The sequence below is a fragment of the Equus caballus genome, chromosome 17 (assembly GCF_041296265.1).
Source record: "Equus caballus isolate H_3958 breed thoroughbred chromosome 17, TB-T2T, whole genome shotgun sequence".
Lineage (NCBI taxonomy): Eukaryota > Metazoa > Chordata > Mammalia > Perissodactyla > Equidae > Equus > Equus caballus.
This window is the reverse complement of record NC_091700.1, coordinates 86,155,333-86,176,797: the sequence shown is the minus strand read 5'-3', so window position 1 is coordinate 86,176,797 and position 21,465 is coordinate 86,155,333. Positions and strand designations below refer to the sequence as shown.

The 21,465-nt window shown below is 36.1% G+C and overlaps 1 protein-coding gene across 3 annotated transcripts in view; it reads left to right on the top strand.

Moving 5' to 3' along the window:
* Window positions 1-21,465, top strand: part of UGGT2 (UDP-glucose glycoprotein glucosyltransferase 2) — a 184,724-nt gene that overhangs the window by 31,035 nt on the left and 132,224 nt on the right. For all 3 annotated transcript variants that reach the window (XM_001916487.5, XM_023621731.2, XM_023621734.2), the window contains exons 6-10: window positions 6,091-6,187; window positions 8,110-8,182; window positions 10,958-11,058; window positions 18,432-18,531; window positions 20,677-20,737. In XM_001916487.5, the coding sequence (XP_001916522.1) occupies window positions 6,091-6,187; window positions 8,110-8,182; window positions 10,958-11,058; window positions 18,432-18,531; window positions 20,677-20,737 (432 nt within the window). The remainder of the gene's footprint in view (window positions 1-6,090; window positions 6,188-8,109; window positions 8,183-10,957; window positions 11,059-18,431; window positions 18,532-20,676; window positions 20,738-21,465) is intronic.

The following is a 21,465-nucleotide window of genomic DNA, read 5'->3' as shown; positions in this document are numbered from 1 at the left end:
ATGTTACAAAGCTATAGTGATCAAGACAGTGTGGTATTGATATAAAAATAGATGCATAGATCAATGAAACAGAACAGAGAGCCGAGAAATAAACCCATGCATGTGTGATCAACTAATATTTGTCAAGGGAGCCAAGAATACTCAGGAATAGATATTCTCATCAATAAATTGATGCCGGAAAGGCTGGATAACCACATATAAAAGAATGAAACTGGACCCCTGTCTTACACAGCTCACAAAAATTAACTCAAAATGGATTAAAGACTTAAATGTAAAATCTGAGACCATGAAACTACTAGAAGAAAACCTAGGGAAAGCACTCCTTGACATTAGTCTTCGCAGTGATTTTTGGATCTGACACCAAAAACAAAGATAAACAAGTTAGGGGTACATCAAACTAAAAAACCTTTGCACAGCAAAGAAAACCGTCAGCAAAATGAAAAGGCAGCCTATGGAATGGGAGAAAATATTTGTAATTCATATATCTGATGAGGGGTTAATATCTAAACTGTATAAAGAACTCATACAACTAACTAGCAAAAAAAAATCTGATTAAAAAATGGGCAAAGGACCTGAATAGACCTTTTTTTTATTGAGTTCGTAATAGTTTGCATCAATGTGAGATTTCAGTTGTATATTATTTCTTGACTGTCACCACATAGGTGCTCCCCTTCACCCCGTGCCCACTCCTCATCCCCCTTCCCCTGGTAACCGCTGAACTGTTTTCTTTGTCCCTGTGTCTGTTCATAATCCACATATGAGTGAAATCATCTGGTGTTTGTCTTTCTCAGTCTGGCTTATTTCGCTTAGCATAATTCTCTCCAGGTCCTTCTATGTTGTTGCAAATGGGATGATTTGGTCTTTTTATGGCTAAGTAGTATTTCATTGTATATGTATACCACATCTTCTTTATCCCATCATCAGTCAGTGGGTAATTGGATTGTTTCCATATCTTGGCTATTGTGAATAGTGCTGCAATGAACATAGGGGTACATATGCTACTTTGGATTGTTGATTTCAAGTTGTTTGGGTAGATGCCTAGTAGTAGGATAGCTGAGTCATATGGTAGTTCTATTTTTAGTTTTTTGAGGAATCTCCATACTGTTTTCCATAGTGGCTGCACCAGTTTGCATTCCCACCAGCAGTGTATGAGGGTTCCCTTTTCTCCACACCCTCTCCAACATTTGTTATTTTTAGTCTTAGTGATTATAGCCATTTTAACAGGAATAAGGTGGTATCTTAGGGTAGTTTTGATTTGCATTTCCCTGATGATTAGTGATGTTGAACATCTTTTCATGTGTTTATGGCCATCTGTATATGTCCTTTGGAAAAATGTTCATCTCCTCTGCCCATTTTTTGATCAGATTGTTTTTTTATTGTTCAGTTGTGTGAGTTCCTCATATATTATGGAGATTAACCCCTTGTCAGATATATGATTTAGAAATATTTTCTCCCAGTTGGTGGGTTGTCTCTTTGTTTTAATCCTAGTTTCTTTTGCCTTGCAGAAGCTCTTTAGTCTGATGAACTACCACTTGTTTATTTTTTCTTTTGTTTCCCTCGTCTGAGAAGACCTGGTAGTCACAAAGGTCCTTTTAAGTTCGGTGTCAAAGAGTATATTACCTATATTATCTTCCAGGAGTTTTATGGTTTCAGGACTTAGCTTCAAGTCTTTGATCCATTTTGAGTTTATTTTTGTTTATGGCGTGAGATAATGGTCTACATCATTCTTTTGCGTGTGGCTGTCCAGTTTTCCAACACCATTTATTGAAGAGACTATCATTTCTCCATTGTATGTTCTTGGCACCTTTGTCGAAGATTAGCTGTCTGTGGATTTGCGGTTTTATTTCTGGGCTTTCAGTTCTGGTCAGTTGATCTGTGTGCCTGTTTTTGTACCAGTACCCTGCCTGTTTGATCACTATGGCTTTCTAGTACATTTTGAAGTCAGGGATTGTGATGCCTCTAGCTTTGTTATTTTCTCTCAGAATTTCTTTAGCAATTTGGCGTCTTCGGTTGCCCCATATGAATTTTAGGATTCTTTGTTCTATTTCCATGAAGAATGTCACTGGGATTTTGATTGGGATTGCATTGAATCTGTAGATTGCTTTGGGTAGTATGGATATTTTAACTGTTTATTCTTTCAATCCTTGTGCATGGAATCTCCATCTCTTTATGTCATTATCAGTTTCTTTCAGTAATGTCTTATAGTTTTCATCATATTAAGTCCTTCACCTCCTTGGTTAAATTTATTCCTAGGTACTTTATTCTTTTAGTTGCGATTGTACTGGAATTGTATTCTTGAGTTCTCTTTCTGTAAGTTCGTTATTAGAGTATGGAAAAGAAACTGATTTTTGTAAGTTGATTTTGTAGCCTACAACTTTACTGTAGTTGTTAATTATTTCTAATGGTTTTCTAATAGATTCTTTAGGGTTTTCTATCTATAAGATCATGTCGTCTGCAAACAGGGAGAGTTTCACTTCTTCACTCCCTGTTATGATTCGTTTTATTCCTTTCTCTTGCCTAATTGCTCTAGCCAAAACCTCCAGTACTACATTGAATAAGAGTGGTGATAGTGGGCATCCTTGTCTTGTTCCTGTTTTCAGAGGTCTGGCATTTAGTTTTTGCCCATTGAGTATGATCTTGGCTGTGGGTTTGTCATATATGGCCTTTATTTTGTTGAGGTAATTTCCTTCTATCACCATTTTGTTGCGTTTTTCTCATAAATGGCTGTTGGATCTTTTCAAATGCTCTCTCTGCATCTATTGAGATGATCATGTGCTTTTTATTCCTCCATTTGTTGATGGTGGTGTATCACACTGATTGATTTGCAGATGTTGAACCATCCCTGTGTCCCTGGTATAAATCCCACTTGATCATGACATACGATCTTTTTAACGTATTGCTGAATTCGGGTTCCCAAAATTTTGTTGAAGATTTTTGTATCTATTTTTGAGTAGACATTTTTTCAAAAGAGGCATACAGATGGCCAACAGGTACACGAAAAGGTGCTCGACATCACTAATCATCATCAGAGAAATGTAAATCAAAACCACAATGAGATACCACCTCACACCTGTTAGAATGACTGTTATCAAAAAGACAAGAGATAACAGGTGTTGGCAAGGATGTGGAGAAGAGGGGACCCTTATATAATGTTGGTGGGAATGTAAATTGGTGCAGCCACTATGGACAACGGTATGGAGGTTCCTCAAAAAGTTAAAAATGGAACTTTCATGGGGCTGGCCCCGTGGCCGAGTGGTTAAGTTCGCGCGCTCCGCTGCAAGCGGCCCAGTGTTTCGTTGGTTCGAATCCTGGGCGCGGACATGGCACTGCTCATCAAACCACGCTGAGGCAGCGTCCCACATGCCACAACTAGAAGGACCCACAACCAAGAATATACAACTATGTACTGGGGGGCTTTGGGGAGAAAAAGGAAAAAATAAAATCTTTAAAAAAAAAAAAAAAAAAAAAAATGGAACTTTCATGTGATCCAGCAATTCTACTTCTGGGTATATATCCCAAGGAAATGAATCACTATGTGGAAAAGATATCTGCACTCCATGTTCATTGCAGCATTAACTTACAGTAGCCACGATATGGGAACAACCTAAGCGTCCATCAGTGGATGAGTGGATAAAGAAAATGTGGTATGTGTTTGTTTGTGTGTATATATATATAATGGAATGTTAGTCAACCTTTAAAAAGAAGGAAATCCTGCTGTTTGCAACACCATGGATAGATCTTGAGGGCATTATGCTAAGTGAAATAAGTCAGACAGAGAAAAACAAATACCATATGATCTCGCTTATATGTAGAATCTGAAAAAACCAAGCTCATAGAAACAGAACAGATTGGTGGTTGCAAGGGGTGGAGGGGATGATGGGTGAAAGTGGTCAAAAGGTACAAACTTCCAGTTATGAGATAAGTTCTAGGGGTGTTGTAGTACAGCATGGTGACTATAGTTAACAATATGTATTGTATGTTTAAAAATTGCTGAGAGAGTAGATCTTTAAAATTCTCATCAAAGAAAAAAACCTGTGACTGTGAGGTATAGATATTAACTAAACTGATTGTGGTAATTATTTCATAGTATATACATATATCAAATCATTATGTTGTACACCTTACACTAACATAAGGTTATATGTCAGTTATATTATAATAGGAATGGAAGTGGGAGATGGAAGTATATGTTTATCTTTTTAAAAGATGCCCCCTAAGTGATTCTAATATGCACCGCCAGGCGGTACACTCATCTGTGGAGAATCAGTGTTCCAAGTTATTCTTTGGAGAATGTGACCATTAAATATACTTCTGTGAAAACATACTAGCCAACTGTCTGGGTGCTTTGTAGCATCAAATTTTAACCTTCTATTTAATGAGTGACCTATTTTACATTAAAAATAGTTATATTTTAAATCTAGTCAACATGTAATTTTAATAAAAATGGACTTATTTATGCTACCTTTTGAACAGATCCCTTTTTGTGGGGAAAGAAGAAATAGAAAAATGAAGGAAGATTCTTCTCACCAGTTGATTTGGCTTATTAGCATTTTTGGTTTGCAAATCTAAACTTACTAAACTATAATTCAAATTTTATATTAATACATTTTCAAATGGGGAAAGTAAATATGAATTTAATAAACACTTATCTTTATTGCTGAGGAGCTTATAATATCCAGAACTGATAATGAAAATTGGTTATATGAAATTGCATTTCTTTTATGAACTATAACAAGATATGTGGACTTAGAGCTTCGATTTGCTTAGCCAACTGATTGTCTTTTGAGGGATAGTCAAAATGTATTTTTAAATTGAGCTGTTTGAAATTGAAAACTCTTTAAAAATTTTTCAACTTTGTCAGATTACTATAATTATAAACCACCTAGTTGGCTTATGCTATCTTTCATTATAGCATGTGCCTGAGAAATTAGCAAATTAAATTTTAGCGTGGGCAGCAATGTTAAACACTTGTCTGCATATCTGAAACTAATTCTTACATCATCTTATTTGGAAATAGAGCAGTCCAGGAATAGTTACTCTGGTTGTATGCTTACTTTTAAGGCTGGGGGAGAAGTTTAGGGTGGATAGAAGAGAATAAGAAGAGTGATACGCTATTAAGGTTCTCCTTCCCTCCCATCTTACCTCTTCCTCTGTCATATTTGGGATTGCACAACTACCCCTGCGCGAATCTGAGTTAAACAAAAATATGTGACGTCTTCGAGGGAGCTTGCTGCACAGTAGGTTAAACTAGTTTCCTAACCTGTGAAAGAATACGCCAAGTGATAATGATGGTAGCACAACTGGTAAGAATTTCAATCTGGAAGCTAGAAAGAACCTTAGACATCTTCTAAAATGTTATGTATATTCATCCAGGTTGCTTACCTTTTGAAAAAACGTGGTGACTTCTCTTCCTTGGTGGGGTAATCTCTAGAAGTACATTTTATATTTCCCTTTTACAGAAAGGGGGAAATTATGTACCAAAATTCTGATCATAAATACCACAGACAACTCAGTTTTAGGCAATTGTTGCCTTTCATTGCAAGAAGAGATTTTAATTTGTGGCACTTGGTATATTTTAATCATTGAGAAAGTTGAAGAAAAATTTAATCAGGTTGTTCAGGCAGTGGATTTTTTGTGTCCATTACCTCTACTTTCCAGTATTTGCTTTTGGCAACACTCTAGTTGTCCTACATCTATGCTGGGTTAGCAAATCTTGTGTAGTTCCCCAAAAGGAGTACGGTTTTATTGAAACTTGATTGTATTGGATCCTCTTTTAATTAACACATGGGAGAGACGGGAAGATTATCATTTATAACAGAAAAAAATTAGATATGTCTTCATTGTAAAAGACTAAAACAGTAGAGTCATGACAGAGTTTTTAGAAAGTAAACAAGTTATCATTGACCAATTTCTGGCTCCCTGATAGACCATCTAGAGAAAGTATAAATATCCCCCAAATAATATTTCCCAGTGATTAAAAAACTTCGACATTAGTACTTTATCCTAATGTCCTAATGCACTGTCATACCGAATTTAAAAGATGTTTCACTAAATATTTTCTCTTTTTTAAAAATTAATGTGTTTGAACAGAAACCAGTCTCACAGAAAATGTGCTTATCTGGCTATGGTGTGGAACTGTCGATTAAGAGTACAGAATACAAAGCATTGGATGATACCCAAGTTAAAAGTAAGTTTTCTCTCTATACTTGAGTAGAATGAAAATTTGGAGACTTACATACTTTGTTTTTAAAAAATTTAGTGTCTACAATCTTAGGTATGTTAATTTGAGGCTGGAGAATTTAATTTGAAGTTTGAAATTTAGTTTTAAACTGAAAAATACATTTCATATTGTGCTCTCAAAAACTTCTTTAAAAAATGAAAATAGCATGTTATTTTGCTTATACTCAGTGGCTTCCCAACGATTTAAACAACATATAAAAAATGATAATATATGTAAGGTACACTGAGGCCATAGGTGAGGCTGCTTGTGGTGGAGGTGGCTGGCCCAGGAGCTCAGAATGGCTCATGATGCGCCCAGCCAGCCCTGAGTGGGAGGTCAGCTGTCTAAGGGGATCAGGACCTCAGTAAACCTGAAATGCATTGGTAACATACTGCCTTAGGAAGCTTTGTCTCCGCTATTTATATATAATGAAGTTAGGATGATGATGTTGTGGTGTTGGGTTTTTTTTTTTGGGATGAGAGAGGCCTGTGAATTGTTTGTTTTAGATAAGGTAAATTGGTTAGATTTGTTATCTGCAAACCAATTATCTGTCTCTAGTTCTATATACTAAATGCATACTTTCAGACTGAACTTCTTAGGATGAAAATCCAACTTTGTGACTTCACTGTTAAAATCCCTTAGTAGCCACTAAGTAGCAAAGAAAGCTTTTCACACTCTGCCCTCTTTCCACCTTATCACTCTCCCTCAGCCCTCTCTTATTTGTACCCTCTGGTCCTGCAACAGTAAACTACTATCCAGAATAATTTTCCCTTCTCTGGTTACCTCCATGTTTGGCTCCATGCTAAGTCTTTATGACCTCTGTAGAGTACTTTCATCTCTTTAGTGTATGCTGTTCCTTCTGCCTGAGACCTTCTTCCTCCTCCCTACTCTTTCATTTCCTCTAAGGCCTCCTCATCTTTTAAGTCATGTATATCAGTCAGTACCTCTGAGATGGCTGCCTGTCTTCCTGCTCTGTCAGAGGATGGTTTTCCCTTTTCTATATCCCATGCATTGTGTGCTTTCTTTCAGAAAAGTTTCACACACTCTATGAAAATTGTCTGCTGTCTCTCTCCTTTTCCACCAAGTGGAGTTTGTGTCTGTTTCTCCTCTCTTTCTGGTGTTGATCCCGGCAGGCATCAGGCGTCATAGAAGGCAGTAAGTGAATGTGTGCCTGAGGGATGAATGAAAGGGAGGAAAAGGAAGACGAGATCACAGCACCCTGGGTTTCAGTTGTGGTCTTAGAGGTCAGATCTGCAGGAGGGCAGGAAGAGAGGCGAGAAGGAGACTTGATGAGCTCTGGTGCAGTCTGAGGGAGAGCAGCCCAGGCTCTAGGAGGCCACAGATTCTTACAGTCCCAAAGTACCCTTTGCCTAGACCACTCACCGCACTGTATGTATAGTTATTTGATAAGTAAAGGAAAAGGGAAAGGGAAGGAAAATGAATATAAACTATTCTGTCCTTATTCTTTGAGGCCATGAGTTTTGTGTCTTTCTGAAGATTTCTTGATTATCTTTAAAGGTGTTGAAAATATTTTGTTTTCAAAATATTTGTTAGGGTGTGGATCTCTTGCCTGCCATAAGAGCTGAACCCAATATTGGTTGCAGGCCTTGTGGTTTATCATTCTGATTATAAAATAGAACTTGACTAGGAAATTGTCTATAGAGCCTTTATTATGGTTGTTAAATATTTAATGCTCAAGCCCGTTTAAAAAGAGAAAGCATACTCAGGAATACGGCGTGTGTACATGCATGTGTCATTAAGCTGATATATGAAGGAAAAACAAGGCAAGCCACATGGACTTTGATTTCATTTTGAGCTCTAATTTTTGATCGTGTATTCCTTTCCCAGTCTAAAAATGTTTTTGTCTTGTTTTTGTTTCCAAAATACAGCTGTGACTAATGCCTCCGTAGAAGATGAGGTTGAAACAAAAGAAGTTCAGGGATTTCTCTTTGGGAAACTAAAGTAGGTCTGAATGGAAATAAAATTTTATTACTGTACTCTTAAGTTTATCCTTAAAGGAATTAATCCAATATGCTGTGAAGGTATATGTTTCTCATTTTTAAAATATATATGTTGTTTTTATTACAAAAGTAAGTCACAGTTACTGCAAAAAGCACAAAATTGAAAATAGTCACTAGTTCCACAAGATGATGAGTATGATTAGAAAAAAGGAATTGAAAATGATCAAAGTTATCTCTGGCAAAAAACTAAAACAAAACTTTATAGATTCTGTTACAGATCTAATCAGTTACAGAAATCATGGTTAATATTGGATCTTTAGCATGAAAAAATCAAAATTTTTATGCCTCAAAAGAAGATAAGATATTTATTTACTTAAATTTCTGTGCCACAGGTTACTATATTAGAAACCTTTTAGCATCTGGTCTTAATTTCATATACTTGTATAAGTAACCTTTCAAAAATTAAAGTTGTGCCCCTTTTTTTTTCCTGCGTCACTGGTTGAAGACAAGGAATAGGATGGTGAGTGCTCTCTGAATACTCATGAAAAGAGATCATTAGAGTTTTGTGTGTGCTTTCCTTTATTTACAAGAAGGGAAAGTTTGCCATTCCATTACAAAGACAAAATTAATTCAAAGTAAAAGACTGTTTCTATTAATATTTTTAGCTCTTATTCAGTATTACAAGTATTTATAAAGGTCGCTAAGGTCAGGTCTCCTGGTGAGTAGATAAGGGTACAGAGTGAGGGGAGCATCTTTGGAGACTCTGCTACTTTATGCTGATGATTGAGTTTTATTCCTAAAGTATTTTGGCCAAGCGGCACATTAGTGGGCTTAAAAAGTTAATGCATCATGCAAACAGATTTATTCTAAGTAAAGTTTTTATTTAGTGGATAACAATACATTTTTATTGCATTTTCAGTTGTGTTGCAACAACTTGGAATCTGTAGTTTTATTTATTTATTATTTTTTTTAAGCCAATTTCTTCTCCCCCGTCTTTTTTTTTTTTTTTTTTGCCTTAAAGATTGGCACCTGAGCTAGCAACTGTTGCCAGTCATCTTTTTTTTTTTCCCTTCTCCCCCAAGGCCCCAGTATGTAGTTGTATATTCTAGTTGTGAGTGCCTCTGGTTGTGCTATGTGGGACGTGGCCTCAGCATGGCCTGTTGAGCAGTGCCGTGTCCGTGCCTAGCATCTGAACTGGCGAAACCCCAGGCCGCTGAAGCAGAGTGTGTGAACTAAACCACTCGGCCACGGGGCTGGCCCCCTTATTCTGTTTTAAACATAACTTTTTATGGGAATAAATTACTCATCCAAAAAGCCTTTGGAACCCTAGAATGTTAGTTTTTTAAAGGAGGAAATACTCAAAGTTAGTTTTTATACAATTACTCAATTGATTTAGGCAAAAACTCTTTGCTTTGAGGTATTGTATGAATAATGTATTTTTACCTGCATTACATAAATAATTTTAGCAGAAAAAATTATCATTAAGCTTTTGATTAAATATGAAAAGCAATATAATAGCTCTTATAAACTTAATGTAATGTAACTTAATGTAAGTATTTTACATTACTCTGTAATGTAAAATATTGAGAAAGGAGAAGTCAATTTAATTCATAGTGAACTTCTTTTTGGAAGAAATTCTATTGCTTTTTTACTATATGAGCAGTTATAGTCTTGATTGATTTTCAAAATGTGGTCCCATGTTGTAATAAAATTGCAGGATATTGAGTAGAGTATGTATTTATTGTTAAATACAAGATTAATGCATTTCTGTGTGTATGTTCTGTGTATTTATTTTTCATTTCACTTTTTAAAATCTTCTCTTTGCTGTTGAAAATATGTGTTTTATAAGTTTTTCTGCTGGCTAGATAAGATTTTTCACAAAAGAATTCTATTTATTTATTTATTTTCATGAGGAAGACTGTCCCTGAGCTAACGTCTCTTGCCAATCTTCCTCTCTTTTCTTGAGGAAGGTGGTCACTGAGCTAACGTCTGTGGCAATTTTCCTCTATTTTGTAAGTGGGAAGCCACCACAGCATGGCTTGATGAGTAGTATATAGGTTTGCACCTGGGATCTGAACCCGTGAACCCCAGGCTGCCGAAACGGAGTGTGTGAACTTAACCATGACACCACTGGGCCAGTCCCAAGAATTCTGTCTTTTTAAATCTGAAATGGCACTATACTTTGATTTCAAGAGAGAAGAAAGAAGATTATTTAGATTATATGTACAGTAAAATGTCATTCTAGTACATTAATATTTGGCACTCTCTAAAAGATGTCTAGATGTGTTTTAACATTAGGCAAAATTGACCTTATTTAAGGTTCTTATAAGTTTCCAAGTTGGAACTTTTCAGAAATAGAGTAAATTCTAAGATTGTATAGAAGCATCAATGTCTTTCATTATAAAATAGCTTTTGTTTTAAATTATGAAAGCAGTACTTCTAATTTATAAAATTTTAAAATAAAAAGTATGTAACGTAAAAACTAATAATTCTGCCCTCGTGCTTGGATTCCTTATAGGTAACGTTAGCATGTTAACAATTGAGAGTACATCCCTCTAGATTTTGGTTTGGTTTGGTTTGGTTTGGTTTTATATATTGACCAAAAGTAGACATATATCTCCCTCATCATTTTTAAGTTCTGTGGATGTAGCTGCATCGCAGTTTATTATTATCTTAGTTTGTGTCTATTTGGAAGAGTCAATTTAAAAAATATACTGCTTGTATAATGATTTGTATTAGGTGATAATAATTAACATTACTTAATATTCTAATGCAGAGAGAGATATTCACATCTTAGAGATAATCTGACCGCATTCCAAAAATACCTGATTGAGAGTAATAAAGAAATGATTCCTTTGAAAGTGTGGGAACTACAAGGTATAGTATTTTGGTCTACTTTAACACAGCATTTTGATAACTGATCTCTGTTTTGTTAAGCTTTTATATAACATGATATAACTTATTTCATAGACAAAATAATTATTAATGTGAATAATATGTTATTACATTACTTTTTGTGGAAATATATTTAATTAAAAGGTTATCCATCAAACACATCATATTTTTGTAAGACTTAAAATTATATGAAGGATAGTTATATATTATCTAATCATTTTTAAAGTATACATGATTTATCTTAGACGTTCATCTCAAGTATTAAATCACATTTCAGAGAATCTGTAACACTGGTTAAAAATCCTGAGTAGTAGGTCGGGAGAAATCAGGACTAAACCTTAGTTTTCTTCTCTTTAAAATTTTGATCTTAATAGACCATTGCAGGTTTCAATGTTAACTTAGCTTCTGTGCTAACATCCTATAGGCAAATATTTTGTGACCAAAATTTGGTTTGAATTAAACTCTTAAGTCCTTTTCAGTTTGTAATTTTCTTTTTTATTATTTTTAATTTTTAATAGGTCATGGAAACGTCATTTTTTGGGTAATCCGTAACTTTTGTCCCATCTCATCAACTTTTTTTTAATGTAGCAGCTTATTGAAATATAATTGACATATTATACAAGATACCCACTTAAAGTGTACCATTCAATGAATTTTAGTATATTTTCAGAATTCTTTAACTGTAACTGCAGTCAATTTTAGAGTATTTTCATCACCCCAGAAGGAAACTAACATACCCATTAACAGTCATACCCTATTTCTCCCCAACTCCTCCGTGTGGAGGCAAGCAGCAATCTACCTTTTCTTCAAAATGTTCTCAAAGGGACTCATAATTTAGAAAATTGTAAGTGATAGGGTGCTTTTGAAGGCTTGTAAACAGAGATCAAAGATAGCCAGCTTAGTTTTAATTAACTTCTTTAGTGTCTGTGTAAGATATATTTGAATGGACTGGAAACAGGAAAATTAGTTAAGACATCATTGAAATAACGTCATGAGAGTTTGAACTATGTGGTAGAAGGCGTAGAAGAGAAGGCTGGATTTGGCAAATATTTAGGAGATAAAAGGAATCAAAGATGACTTCAAGATTTCCAGCTTTGACCCTAAGTAGAGATAATATAAAACGTGTCAGGTCGTTTTAAGGTTGAATATGGGCCCCAGAAATAATGAGACCAGCATTAAAAAGATTGACTTAAACTGATTGTGACACATCCAGATGACGAGGTCCAGTGGTGGAGTGAATGTAAAGTCCTTAAGCCAAAAGGAGAGGATTTACAAAGCTGAAAATCTTAGCATAAAGGTTGTAAGAGGAGAGGGTGCTAACTGAAGTGGTAGAGTGACCGAGTCGGTGCACGGGGCAGAGTGCTGTGGTGCTCGGCCACGTGTGGAAAGTAGACCGTAAAGAAGACACGGTGGAAAGGTAAGAAATGGAAGAGTGCGTTGTGGAAGCTGAAGGAAATAGATTTTCAAGAAAGAGAAAGTGATCAGTACTTTTTGTTTTGATTGATTCAACAAATATTTATTGAATGTCTGCTAGGTGTCAGTCATGTCCCTATAGCCTTAGTTTTATAATTTTTGCTTGAGACCTACAGTAGGAAGTATATTTTGTTATCAAGACCCATACTGTGCATAATATGTGAATACATAGATATGCTCAAAACCAAAAGCTTCAGCATACAGTATTTATGTTTACTACATTTTATTCACTCTGGCAAAACTTTTTTTATTCTACCCTATTTCATTAGAAAATGTATTTCCTATTAATCTGATTTCACTACTAAATGGGTTCCACCTGACATTTTGAAAAATACTAGATTCTGAAGATGAAATGATGAGCTAAAACAGATACGTTGTTTCTTCTAAGGGTCTTAGATAAACATAAATAATTTTAAAAACCAGTGTTTAGAGCTAAACATCTAATAGTGGGGACATGTCCTGATTCCAAATAACGAAAATACGAGGTAGAACATTAAAAAGAAAAGAACAGTGTAAAAATTACCATTGTAAATGCTGCAGAGGAAAGTACATGGTGTATGAAGGGTACATGCCAGGAAGATCTGAACCTGTTGGGGTGGCGGGGAGGGAAGGAAATAGAAAGGGAAGGCTTCCTCAAGAAATGCTGTTTAATTGGACCTGGCCCCATGGCAGAGTGGTTAAGTTCATGCACTCTGCTTTGGCAACCCAGGGTTTCACCGGTTTGGATCCTGGGTGTGGACCTAGTACCACTCATCAAGCCATGCTGAGGTGGCGTCTCACATAGCAGAACTGGAAGGACCTACAACTAGAATATACAACTATGTACTGGGGCTTTGGGCAGAAGAAGGGGAAAAAAAAAGTGATGTCTCAAATAGCGGGATCTCCTTTTTTGAGACTGAATAATATTCTTTTCTTTATCCATCATCTGTCAACAGACCCGTAGGTTGTTTTCTTTTTTTTTCTTTTAAAGATTGGCACCTGAGCTAACAAATGTTGCCAATCTTTTTTTTTTTCTGCTTTATCTCCTCAAACCCCCCTGTACATAGTTGTATATCTTAGTTGCAGGTCCTTCTAGTTGTGGGATGTGGGACGCCACCTCAATGTGGCCTGACGAGCGGTGCCATGTCCGCGCCCAGGATCCGAACCCTAGGCCGCCACAGCGGAGCGCGCGAACTTAACTACTCGGCCACGGAGCCGGCCCCAGGTTGTTTTCATACCTTGACTGATTGCATTAGTCTCATTACTTTGTCAAGAGTCAGAAAAGATTTTAAAACTGAATTCTTTCATTACCTAATAGTGAAGCATACTGTTTCTCTTTAACATTTCACTAAAGGTGGAATCTTAGCTTAGCAAATACTAGTAAAACAACCAGTCTGCAGTGACAAGGCTAGTTTTGTTTCCATATTCTCAGTGTGAAGTGGTGGATCAACTTGGAGTCAAAGCTTAGAAAAAGATGTTCTTAGGGTAGTCTCCGTGGGATGGTAGAATCTAACAGACCAGGGTTCCAGCTTCAGCTCTATATCACTTTCTAGCAGAGTAACTGTAAACAGAATTTCCTCAATATATCCCAGCACGTTTCCAGCCCCCAGCACTCCTTGTCTCATTCCTGTTTTCAGGGGGATGGTGTTCAGTTTTTGCCCATTGAGTATGATGTTGGCTATGGGTTTGTCATATATGGCCTTTATTATGTTGAGGTAGTTTCCTTCTGTGCCCATTTTCTTCAGAGTTTTTATCATAAATGGCTGTTGGATCTTGTCAAATGCTTTCTCTGCATCTATTGAGATGATCGTGTGGTTTTTATTCCTCAGTTTGTTGATGTGGTGTATCATGTTGATTGATTTGCAGATGTTGAACCATCCCTGTGTCCCTGGTATGAATCCCACCTGATCATGATGTATGATCCTTTTGATGAATTGCTGAATTCTGGTTGCCAAAATTTTGTTTAGAATTTTTGCATCTATGTTCCTCCGTGATATTGGCCTGTAGTTCTCTTTTTTTCGTGGTGTCCTCGTCAGGTTTTGGTATCAGCATGATGTTGGCCTCATAGAATGTGTTAGGAAGTGTTCCATCTTCCCTAATTTTTTGGAATAGCTTGAAAAGGATAGGTATTAAATCCTCTCTGAAAGTTTGGTAGAATTCCCCAGGAAAGCCATCTGGTCCTGGGGTTTTATTCTTTGGGATGTTTTTGATTGCTGTTTCAATCTCTTTCCTTGTAATTGGTCTGTTCAAATTGTCTGCCTCTTCTTGAGTGAGCTTTGGGAGATTGTAGGAGTCCAAGAACTTATCCATTTCCTCTAGGTTATCCATTCTGTTGGCATATAGTTTTTCGTAGTATTCTCTTATAATCCGTTGTATTTCTGCAGAGTCTGTTGTTATTTCTCCTCTTCCATTTCTGATTTTGTTTATTTGTGCTTTCTCCCTTTTTTTCTTTGTAAGTCTGGCTAGTGGTTTGTCAATTTTATTTATCTTCTCAAAAAACCAGCTCTTTGTTTCATTGATCCTTTCTACTGCCTTTTTCGTTTCAATAGTATTTATTTCTGCTCTGATTTTTATTATTTCTCTCCTGCTGACTTTGGGCTTTGTTCTTCTTTCTCTAATTCAGTTAGGTGTAGTTTAAGATTGCTTATTTGGGATTTTTCTTGTTTGTTAAGATATGCCTGTATTGCGATGAATTTTCCTCTTAATACAGCTTTTGCTGTATCCCATATGAGTTGGTATAGCATGCTATCATTTTCATTTGTTTCCAGGTATTTTTTGATTTCTTCTTTAATTTCTTCAGTGATCCATTGCTTGTTCAGTAGTGTGTTGTTTAGTCTCCACATCTTTGTGTCTTTCTCAGCTTTTTTCTTGTAATTAATTTCTAGCCTTATAGCACTATGATCAGAGAAGATGCTTGTTATTATTTCAATTTTTTTAAATTTGTAGAGGCTTGCCTTGTTTCCCAACATATGGTCTATCCTTGAGAATGTCCCATGTGCACTTGAGAAGAATGTGTATTCAGCTCCTTCAGGGTGGAGTGATCTATATATGTCTATTAAGTCCAATTGTTTTAGTTTTTCATTTAGGTCCACTATTTCCTTGTTGATTTTCTGTCTGGATGATCTGTCCATTGATGTGAGTGGAGTGTTGAGGTCTCCTACTATTATTGTGTTGTTTTTAACATCTTCCTTTAGGTCTGTTAATAGTTGCTTTGTGAATCTTGGTGCTCCTGTGTTGGGTGCATAGATATTTATAAGCGTTATTTCTTCTTGATGAAGTGTCCCTTTGATCATTATATATTGTTCCTCTGTGTCTCTCTTTACCTGTCCTATTTTGAAATCCACTTGGTCTCATATGAGAATTGCAACACCTGCCTTTTTTTTCCTTGCTATTTGCTTGAAGTATTGTCCTCCACCCCTCCACCCTGAGCCTGTGTTTGTTCTTGGGGCTGAGGTGTGTTTCTTGGAGGCAACAAATTGTTGGATCTTGTTCTTTAATCCATTTGCCACTCTGTGTCTTTTTATTGGAGAGTTCAATCCATTTACATTGAGAGTGATTATTGATGCATGTGGACTTAATGCTGACAATCTGTCACTCACTATCTTGTTTTCCTGCATTTCTTTTCCTGTGTGCTTTAGACTACCCTTTTAATACTGCACTTTCTTATGCTGGGTTTCTTAGATTTTTCCTTATTTATGATTTGTGACTCTGTTCTGTATTTTATTTTAGTGTCTATCCTGAAGTTTGTATTTAGAATCTCGTGTATAATATAGTTTATTCTCTGGTGGTCTCTTACTTACTTGGCCTAGACTGATTTAGACCCTTTGCTCTTCCCCTCCTAAATAATTATTTTCATGTCTTATTCCAACTCGTGTTATGAATTTGTATTAGAGTGATAAGATCGCCCTTGTTTTGGTGGTTTCCTTACCTTTACCCTAATGCTATAATTGAATATTTGCTATCCTGTTCTGGTTCTATCCGTCGGTCTCCCTAGTCTGTGGATTGTGACCCCTTTCTTTCTTTTTTCTTTTTTCAGGTATGAGAGCCTTTTTGAGGATTTCTTGTAGTGGAGGGCTTTTAGTTACAAATTCCCTTAACTTTTGTTTGTCTGGAAAAGATTTAGTTTATCCCTCATATCTGAAGGAAATTCTTGCCGGATAGAGTATTCTTGGCTGAAGATTTTTATCTTTTAAAGCTTTGAATATGTCACTCCATTCTCTCCTAGCTTGTGAGGTTTCTGTAGAGAAATCTGCTGAAAGTCTGATAGGGGCTCCTTTGTAGGTTATTCTCTGCCTTTTTTTTTACTTCCCTGAGTATTCTCTCTTTATCTTTCCTTCTTGCCAATTGTACTACTATGTGCCTTGCAGTAGGTCTTTTTACATTGACAAATCTAGGAGATCTGAAAGCTTCCTCTACACACATTTCTCCGTCAATCCCTAGATTTGGGAAGTTCTCTTCAATAATTTCGTTAAGCACACTTTCTGCCCCATTTTCCTTTTCCACGTTCTCAGGAATTCCTATGATCCTTAAGTTCTTACTCCTCATTGAATCCACTGTCTCTTCGGGATTTTCCTTGTTTTTTTTTAATTCTTAGTTCTCTTTCTTCCTCTGTCTGGAGCCATTCAGCCTGTCTATCTTCAGTTATGTTAATTTGCTCTTCTCTGGTGTCTACACGGGCATTCAGGGAATCCATGTTCTGTTTTATCTGGTTCATTGTGTTTTTCATCTCTAGTAATTCTGTTTGATTCTTCTTTATGATTTCAATCTCTTTTGTGAAGTAACTCCAGAACTCATTGGCTTATTCCTCTATCTTTCTCTCTACCTCATTGAGTTTTTTTATTATAGCTGCTCTGAACTTATTATCACTTAGTTTACCTAATTCCAAGTCCTCAGGACTTAATTCTATGTTTTTATTGTTTTCCTTCTGGTCTGGGGCTTTTATAAATTGCTGGATGGTAGAGGAGCGGTTTTTTCACATGGTGGTAGAATTCGGTTGCAGTTACAGCCTGTTGCCACTAGATGGGGGTCAAGAGCTGTGTGTCCTGAGCTCTCTGCCTTGGGGCAAGATGGCTGCATCCACTGGCTTTGCCGGGAGGGAGGGGCTGCTATTCTCGCACTCTGATCTGGATTCAGATCAGTTCTGTTCTCTGGTCTCCCGAGGCCCTGGGTTTATGGGGTCCCCGAGCACGGAAGCTTCCCCCGGTCAGCGGGTCTCCACTGAATCAGCAGCAGGAGTCCTGGATGATCCCCGGTCGCGTTGCCCCTCCCCCGCTCCTTCCCAACCTGCGCAGCAGCGATCGCAGACTCTAGGGGAGGGAGCGACGTTCTCTCCTACCGTTCCAGCGCCTCCGAAGGTGTAAAGCTAGGTTTATGATCTCCGCCTTCTTGGTATTGTAGGTCTCTAATGTGGTGACATTAGATTCATTCTCTGAAATTCAGTTTTTCCAATTCTTTGTTGTATTTTGGAGGGGAGAGAATCCCAGGTCAGCTCAGCCTGCCATTTTGCTCCGCCCCCTGTTATTCTTTTTATTAAAGCTTCTTGTTGCATGTTTTATTTAACCTGAGTATAGAAAAATAGTTTTGCATCAGCATTTCTTTTTATATTTATTTATATATATATATACATCTTTTTGAAGTTAAACTGTAATTTTTGGAAAACAAATAATAGGCGTTAAATGATAGTTTCTCATTCATAAAAATGGAAAGCTTACCTTAATTGGATGTAAGTGAAAGCTTTCCATTTAAAACTTTTGAAAAATGCTAAATATAAGAGTAAGAATGTTATCGTGTCTGTATATGAATATTATGGCAAGAGGGGTTGAGTAAATTATATAAATTACATGAACATGTCTATAAAGTTCCGACATTATAATAACTTCCTTAATGATATTTTTTTCTTACAGATCTTAGTTTTCAAGCAGCTTCTCAAATAATGTCCACTCCAGTTTATGATGCCATAAAATTAATGAAAGACATCTCGCAGAACTTCCCCCTAAAAGCCAGGTATACTAAAGTTAATTGGTTTGATTATAGCCAGAACTCTTTCCATTAAATAAATTTTATGAAAATAGCTATTTCATTTAACATAATGATGTCAATTAATTCTAGTATATATAGTGTTTATGAAATCAGGGCCCTTCTTCATTATGTATGTTGGTTTTTTTACTAGAGCAGAATAGTGACTTGTGCACACGGGTGTATATACTACAAAATAGAACTTGAATTAGAGGCCAATAGAATGGAAAAGTAATTTATTTTAAAAATTATTTAAACATAAACAGTGAGACATGGTAATCCAAGAAAAAACTTGTTTAAACAATAAATAATAAAGGAGCATTTTTCTCTTTCCTCTATGGAAGATGAAGAAATGTATTATCCTAAATAGACCAAAGTATGGCAAATCATGTTCTTGCCCTTTCAGGTTCCAAACAATTAGTAATGGCTTAATTGTATGGAATATTTTCTGGAATACTTTTTTGCCAATTGGATATCTAATTGAATTGCTTCCGGAAATACAGATGTTACAGTAAACACATCTGCCAGTTCAGTAGATAATACATTTGCATATCTAAAAGTAACCAGAACATACAATTCAGGGTACCAGGTATTATAAGGATTTACAAAATAACAAAATGTTGATGCTTTTGTATTCTGGTTAGGAATGACAGAATGTAAACTTACAAGCAACCAGTAAGTTAGCTTATTTTGGAGACATACCGCAGTGACAAGTGCGACAGCAGCGTTTTATCGAGAGGGATTGCAGAGCATCCTTGTGCTCTCAGCACCCTTCCAGAAGCAGTGGATGATTACGAGGCCTCTCTTGTCTCAAACACTATTTTGTACATTCATCCACAGTATAAATTAGTGAATCTTAAAGCTAGGACTTCTTTACTTCTGTAAAACAAATAGTACCTAATTGGCCACAAGATACCAAGAACCTTTTAATAGTACTCTGAAAATAAAGAAGTTGTCACCTTATTTACAGATTAAGAATGAGTATGTTAATATGACTCTTTTCAGTCAATTTTTGTTTACCCGGTCAAGAATTTGAGAAGTCAGCGTTTAAATACTAAAACATGAAATATGTATCTGTGAGTGTAAATGTGTATGTTTACCCACACTGCCGTTAAGTAACAGTAGCTTTTGAAATCACTAGATCAAATACAAATAAAGTAAAATAATTTTAGTTTTAAGAAGACTGTTGATTTGCTCTTTTGTCTGTAAGTCAGTACAACTATTCAGGGGTTCTGCTGCTAAACTCTGATCTTAATTTGTGGTTGGTCATTAAAAAAATTTTGCAAACTATGCTAACACTGCTTAATGGCTAAATTGTAGGCTTGAGCATATGTCTAAAGCCATTCAGTAGACAATCAGTAACTGTTGAAATATTTGCTAAACAAATGAAAAATGTGTATTGTCAAATTTTCAGTTGTAATTTTTCCCCAATGCTGCCAAATTTTCAGAGATAGTACACAGTTATTGTACATTGGTTTAAGATATACCTTTCTGCTTGAGTTTTACTTAAGGCGTAACTTTGAATTAACAATCTTAATTTTTAAGTCATTTTCATCTGTGTATAAAATTGGCGTATATATATATAACTAAGCCATCTTAGAGGAGTTTTCAAGTCAAATGCAGTTAATAGGCTTAGTAAAAACCATTTCTGCTCTACCTTCAAATTATAAGGGAGTTATAAGCTCTTCAAGAATGAATATGTGCAGTCACTATTACCAGTATTTTAGAACTTATATACTCATGTAAAGATCCCAGGTTAAGCAACATTCTTTATGTACAAATATTCTGAAAATTGCCTGTTTGCATTGACGCATATGATGATGTTGGTAATTTCATACAAAGATTTCCTTTGTGGGCAAAACAACGCAGAATAGCATTTTCAATCAAATGCTTTTGAAAAATGAGTACCATCTAGTAGTAAACAAGCTCTGACAATATTTTTGCATACAATTAGTGCACATGAACTTTTGACAATCTCTATTCCACCTGAATCAAAGGAAAGCCATCGTACCACTTGGCAAATCGGCTATGTGAGAATGTACACTTTTCAGTCATGAAAGTGTTACATTACAGTGAATTATAGATTAGTCCTAAACATCTAAGGAGGAATGAATCATATCAATATTTTCCCAGATCTCTGACCAGAATTGCTGTAAATCAACATATGAGAGAAGAAATACAGAAAAATCAAAAGGTTTGTTTGAATTCCTCTTTAAAAAAATTTGTTGCACTAATATCACTATTTCAGACTTTGGATGTATAATTTTCATACAAAAAAGAAAATGTTAATTTGTCCTTTTTGGTTATTAAGACAGTTGAGCTTTTTTCATTTTTGTGTTGTCTCCTTTGTGTGGCATGCAGTCTGTGATTCCAGCCAGGCTTTCCTGACGCATGTCCTACTTAACCTCCTCCACTCTCTACTCCAGACCTTTTGACCACATGGTATGGTTTTCTTCATAGAATAAAGAATAAAGGCTATGAGTTAACTGTTCTGTTTCTCGTAGTTAGTTTTGCCTAGAAGCTTGTGAGGACCAAGTCAAGTTTACACTGCTGGAGCATTACTAAAATCCTATAGCTTACAGGACACAATTGATCAGTAATTTGATAAAATTCTCCCAAATGGTCTCTTAAATTACCTTGAAACCCCAAATGATCCTAATGGTGTTAATACTTGTGAAGTGCTTAGAACACTGCCTGGCTTTATCACATCAGACTGGTTTGGCTTTAAAAGTTAAATAGTACCACATACCCAGGGCCCTAATCAGTAGGAGTTTATTTTTTCTCACATAAACAGAAGTCTCAAAGTAGGTGGCTGCAGATATGGTTCTTTTCTTTTATGGTCGCAAGATGACTACCAGCTCCAGACTCTTATCTGTATTCAGAGCAGAAAGAGGCAGGAAGAAGGTATCAACCACATTCATC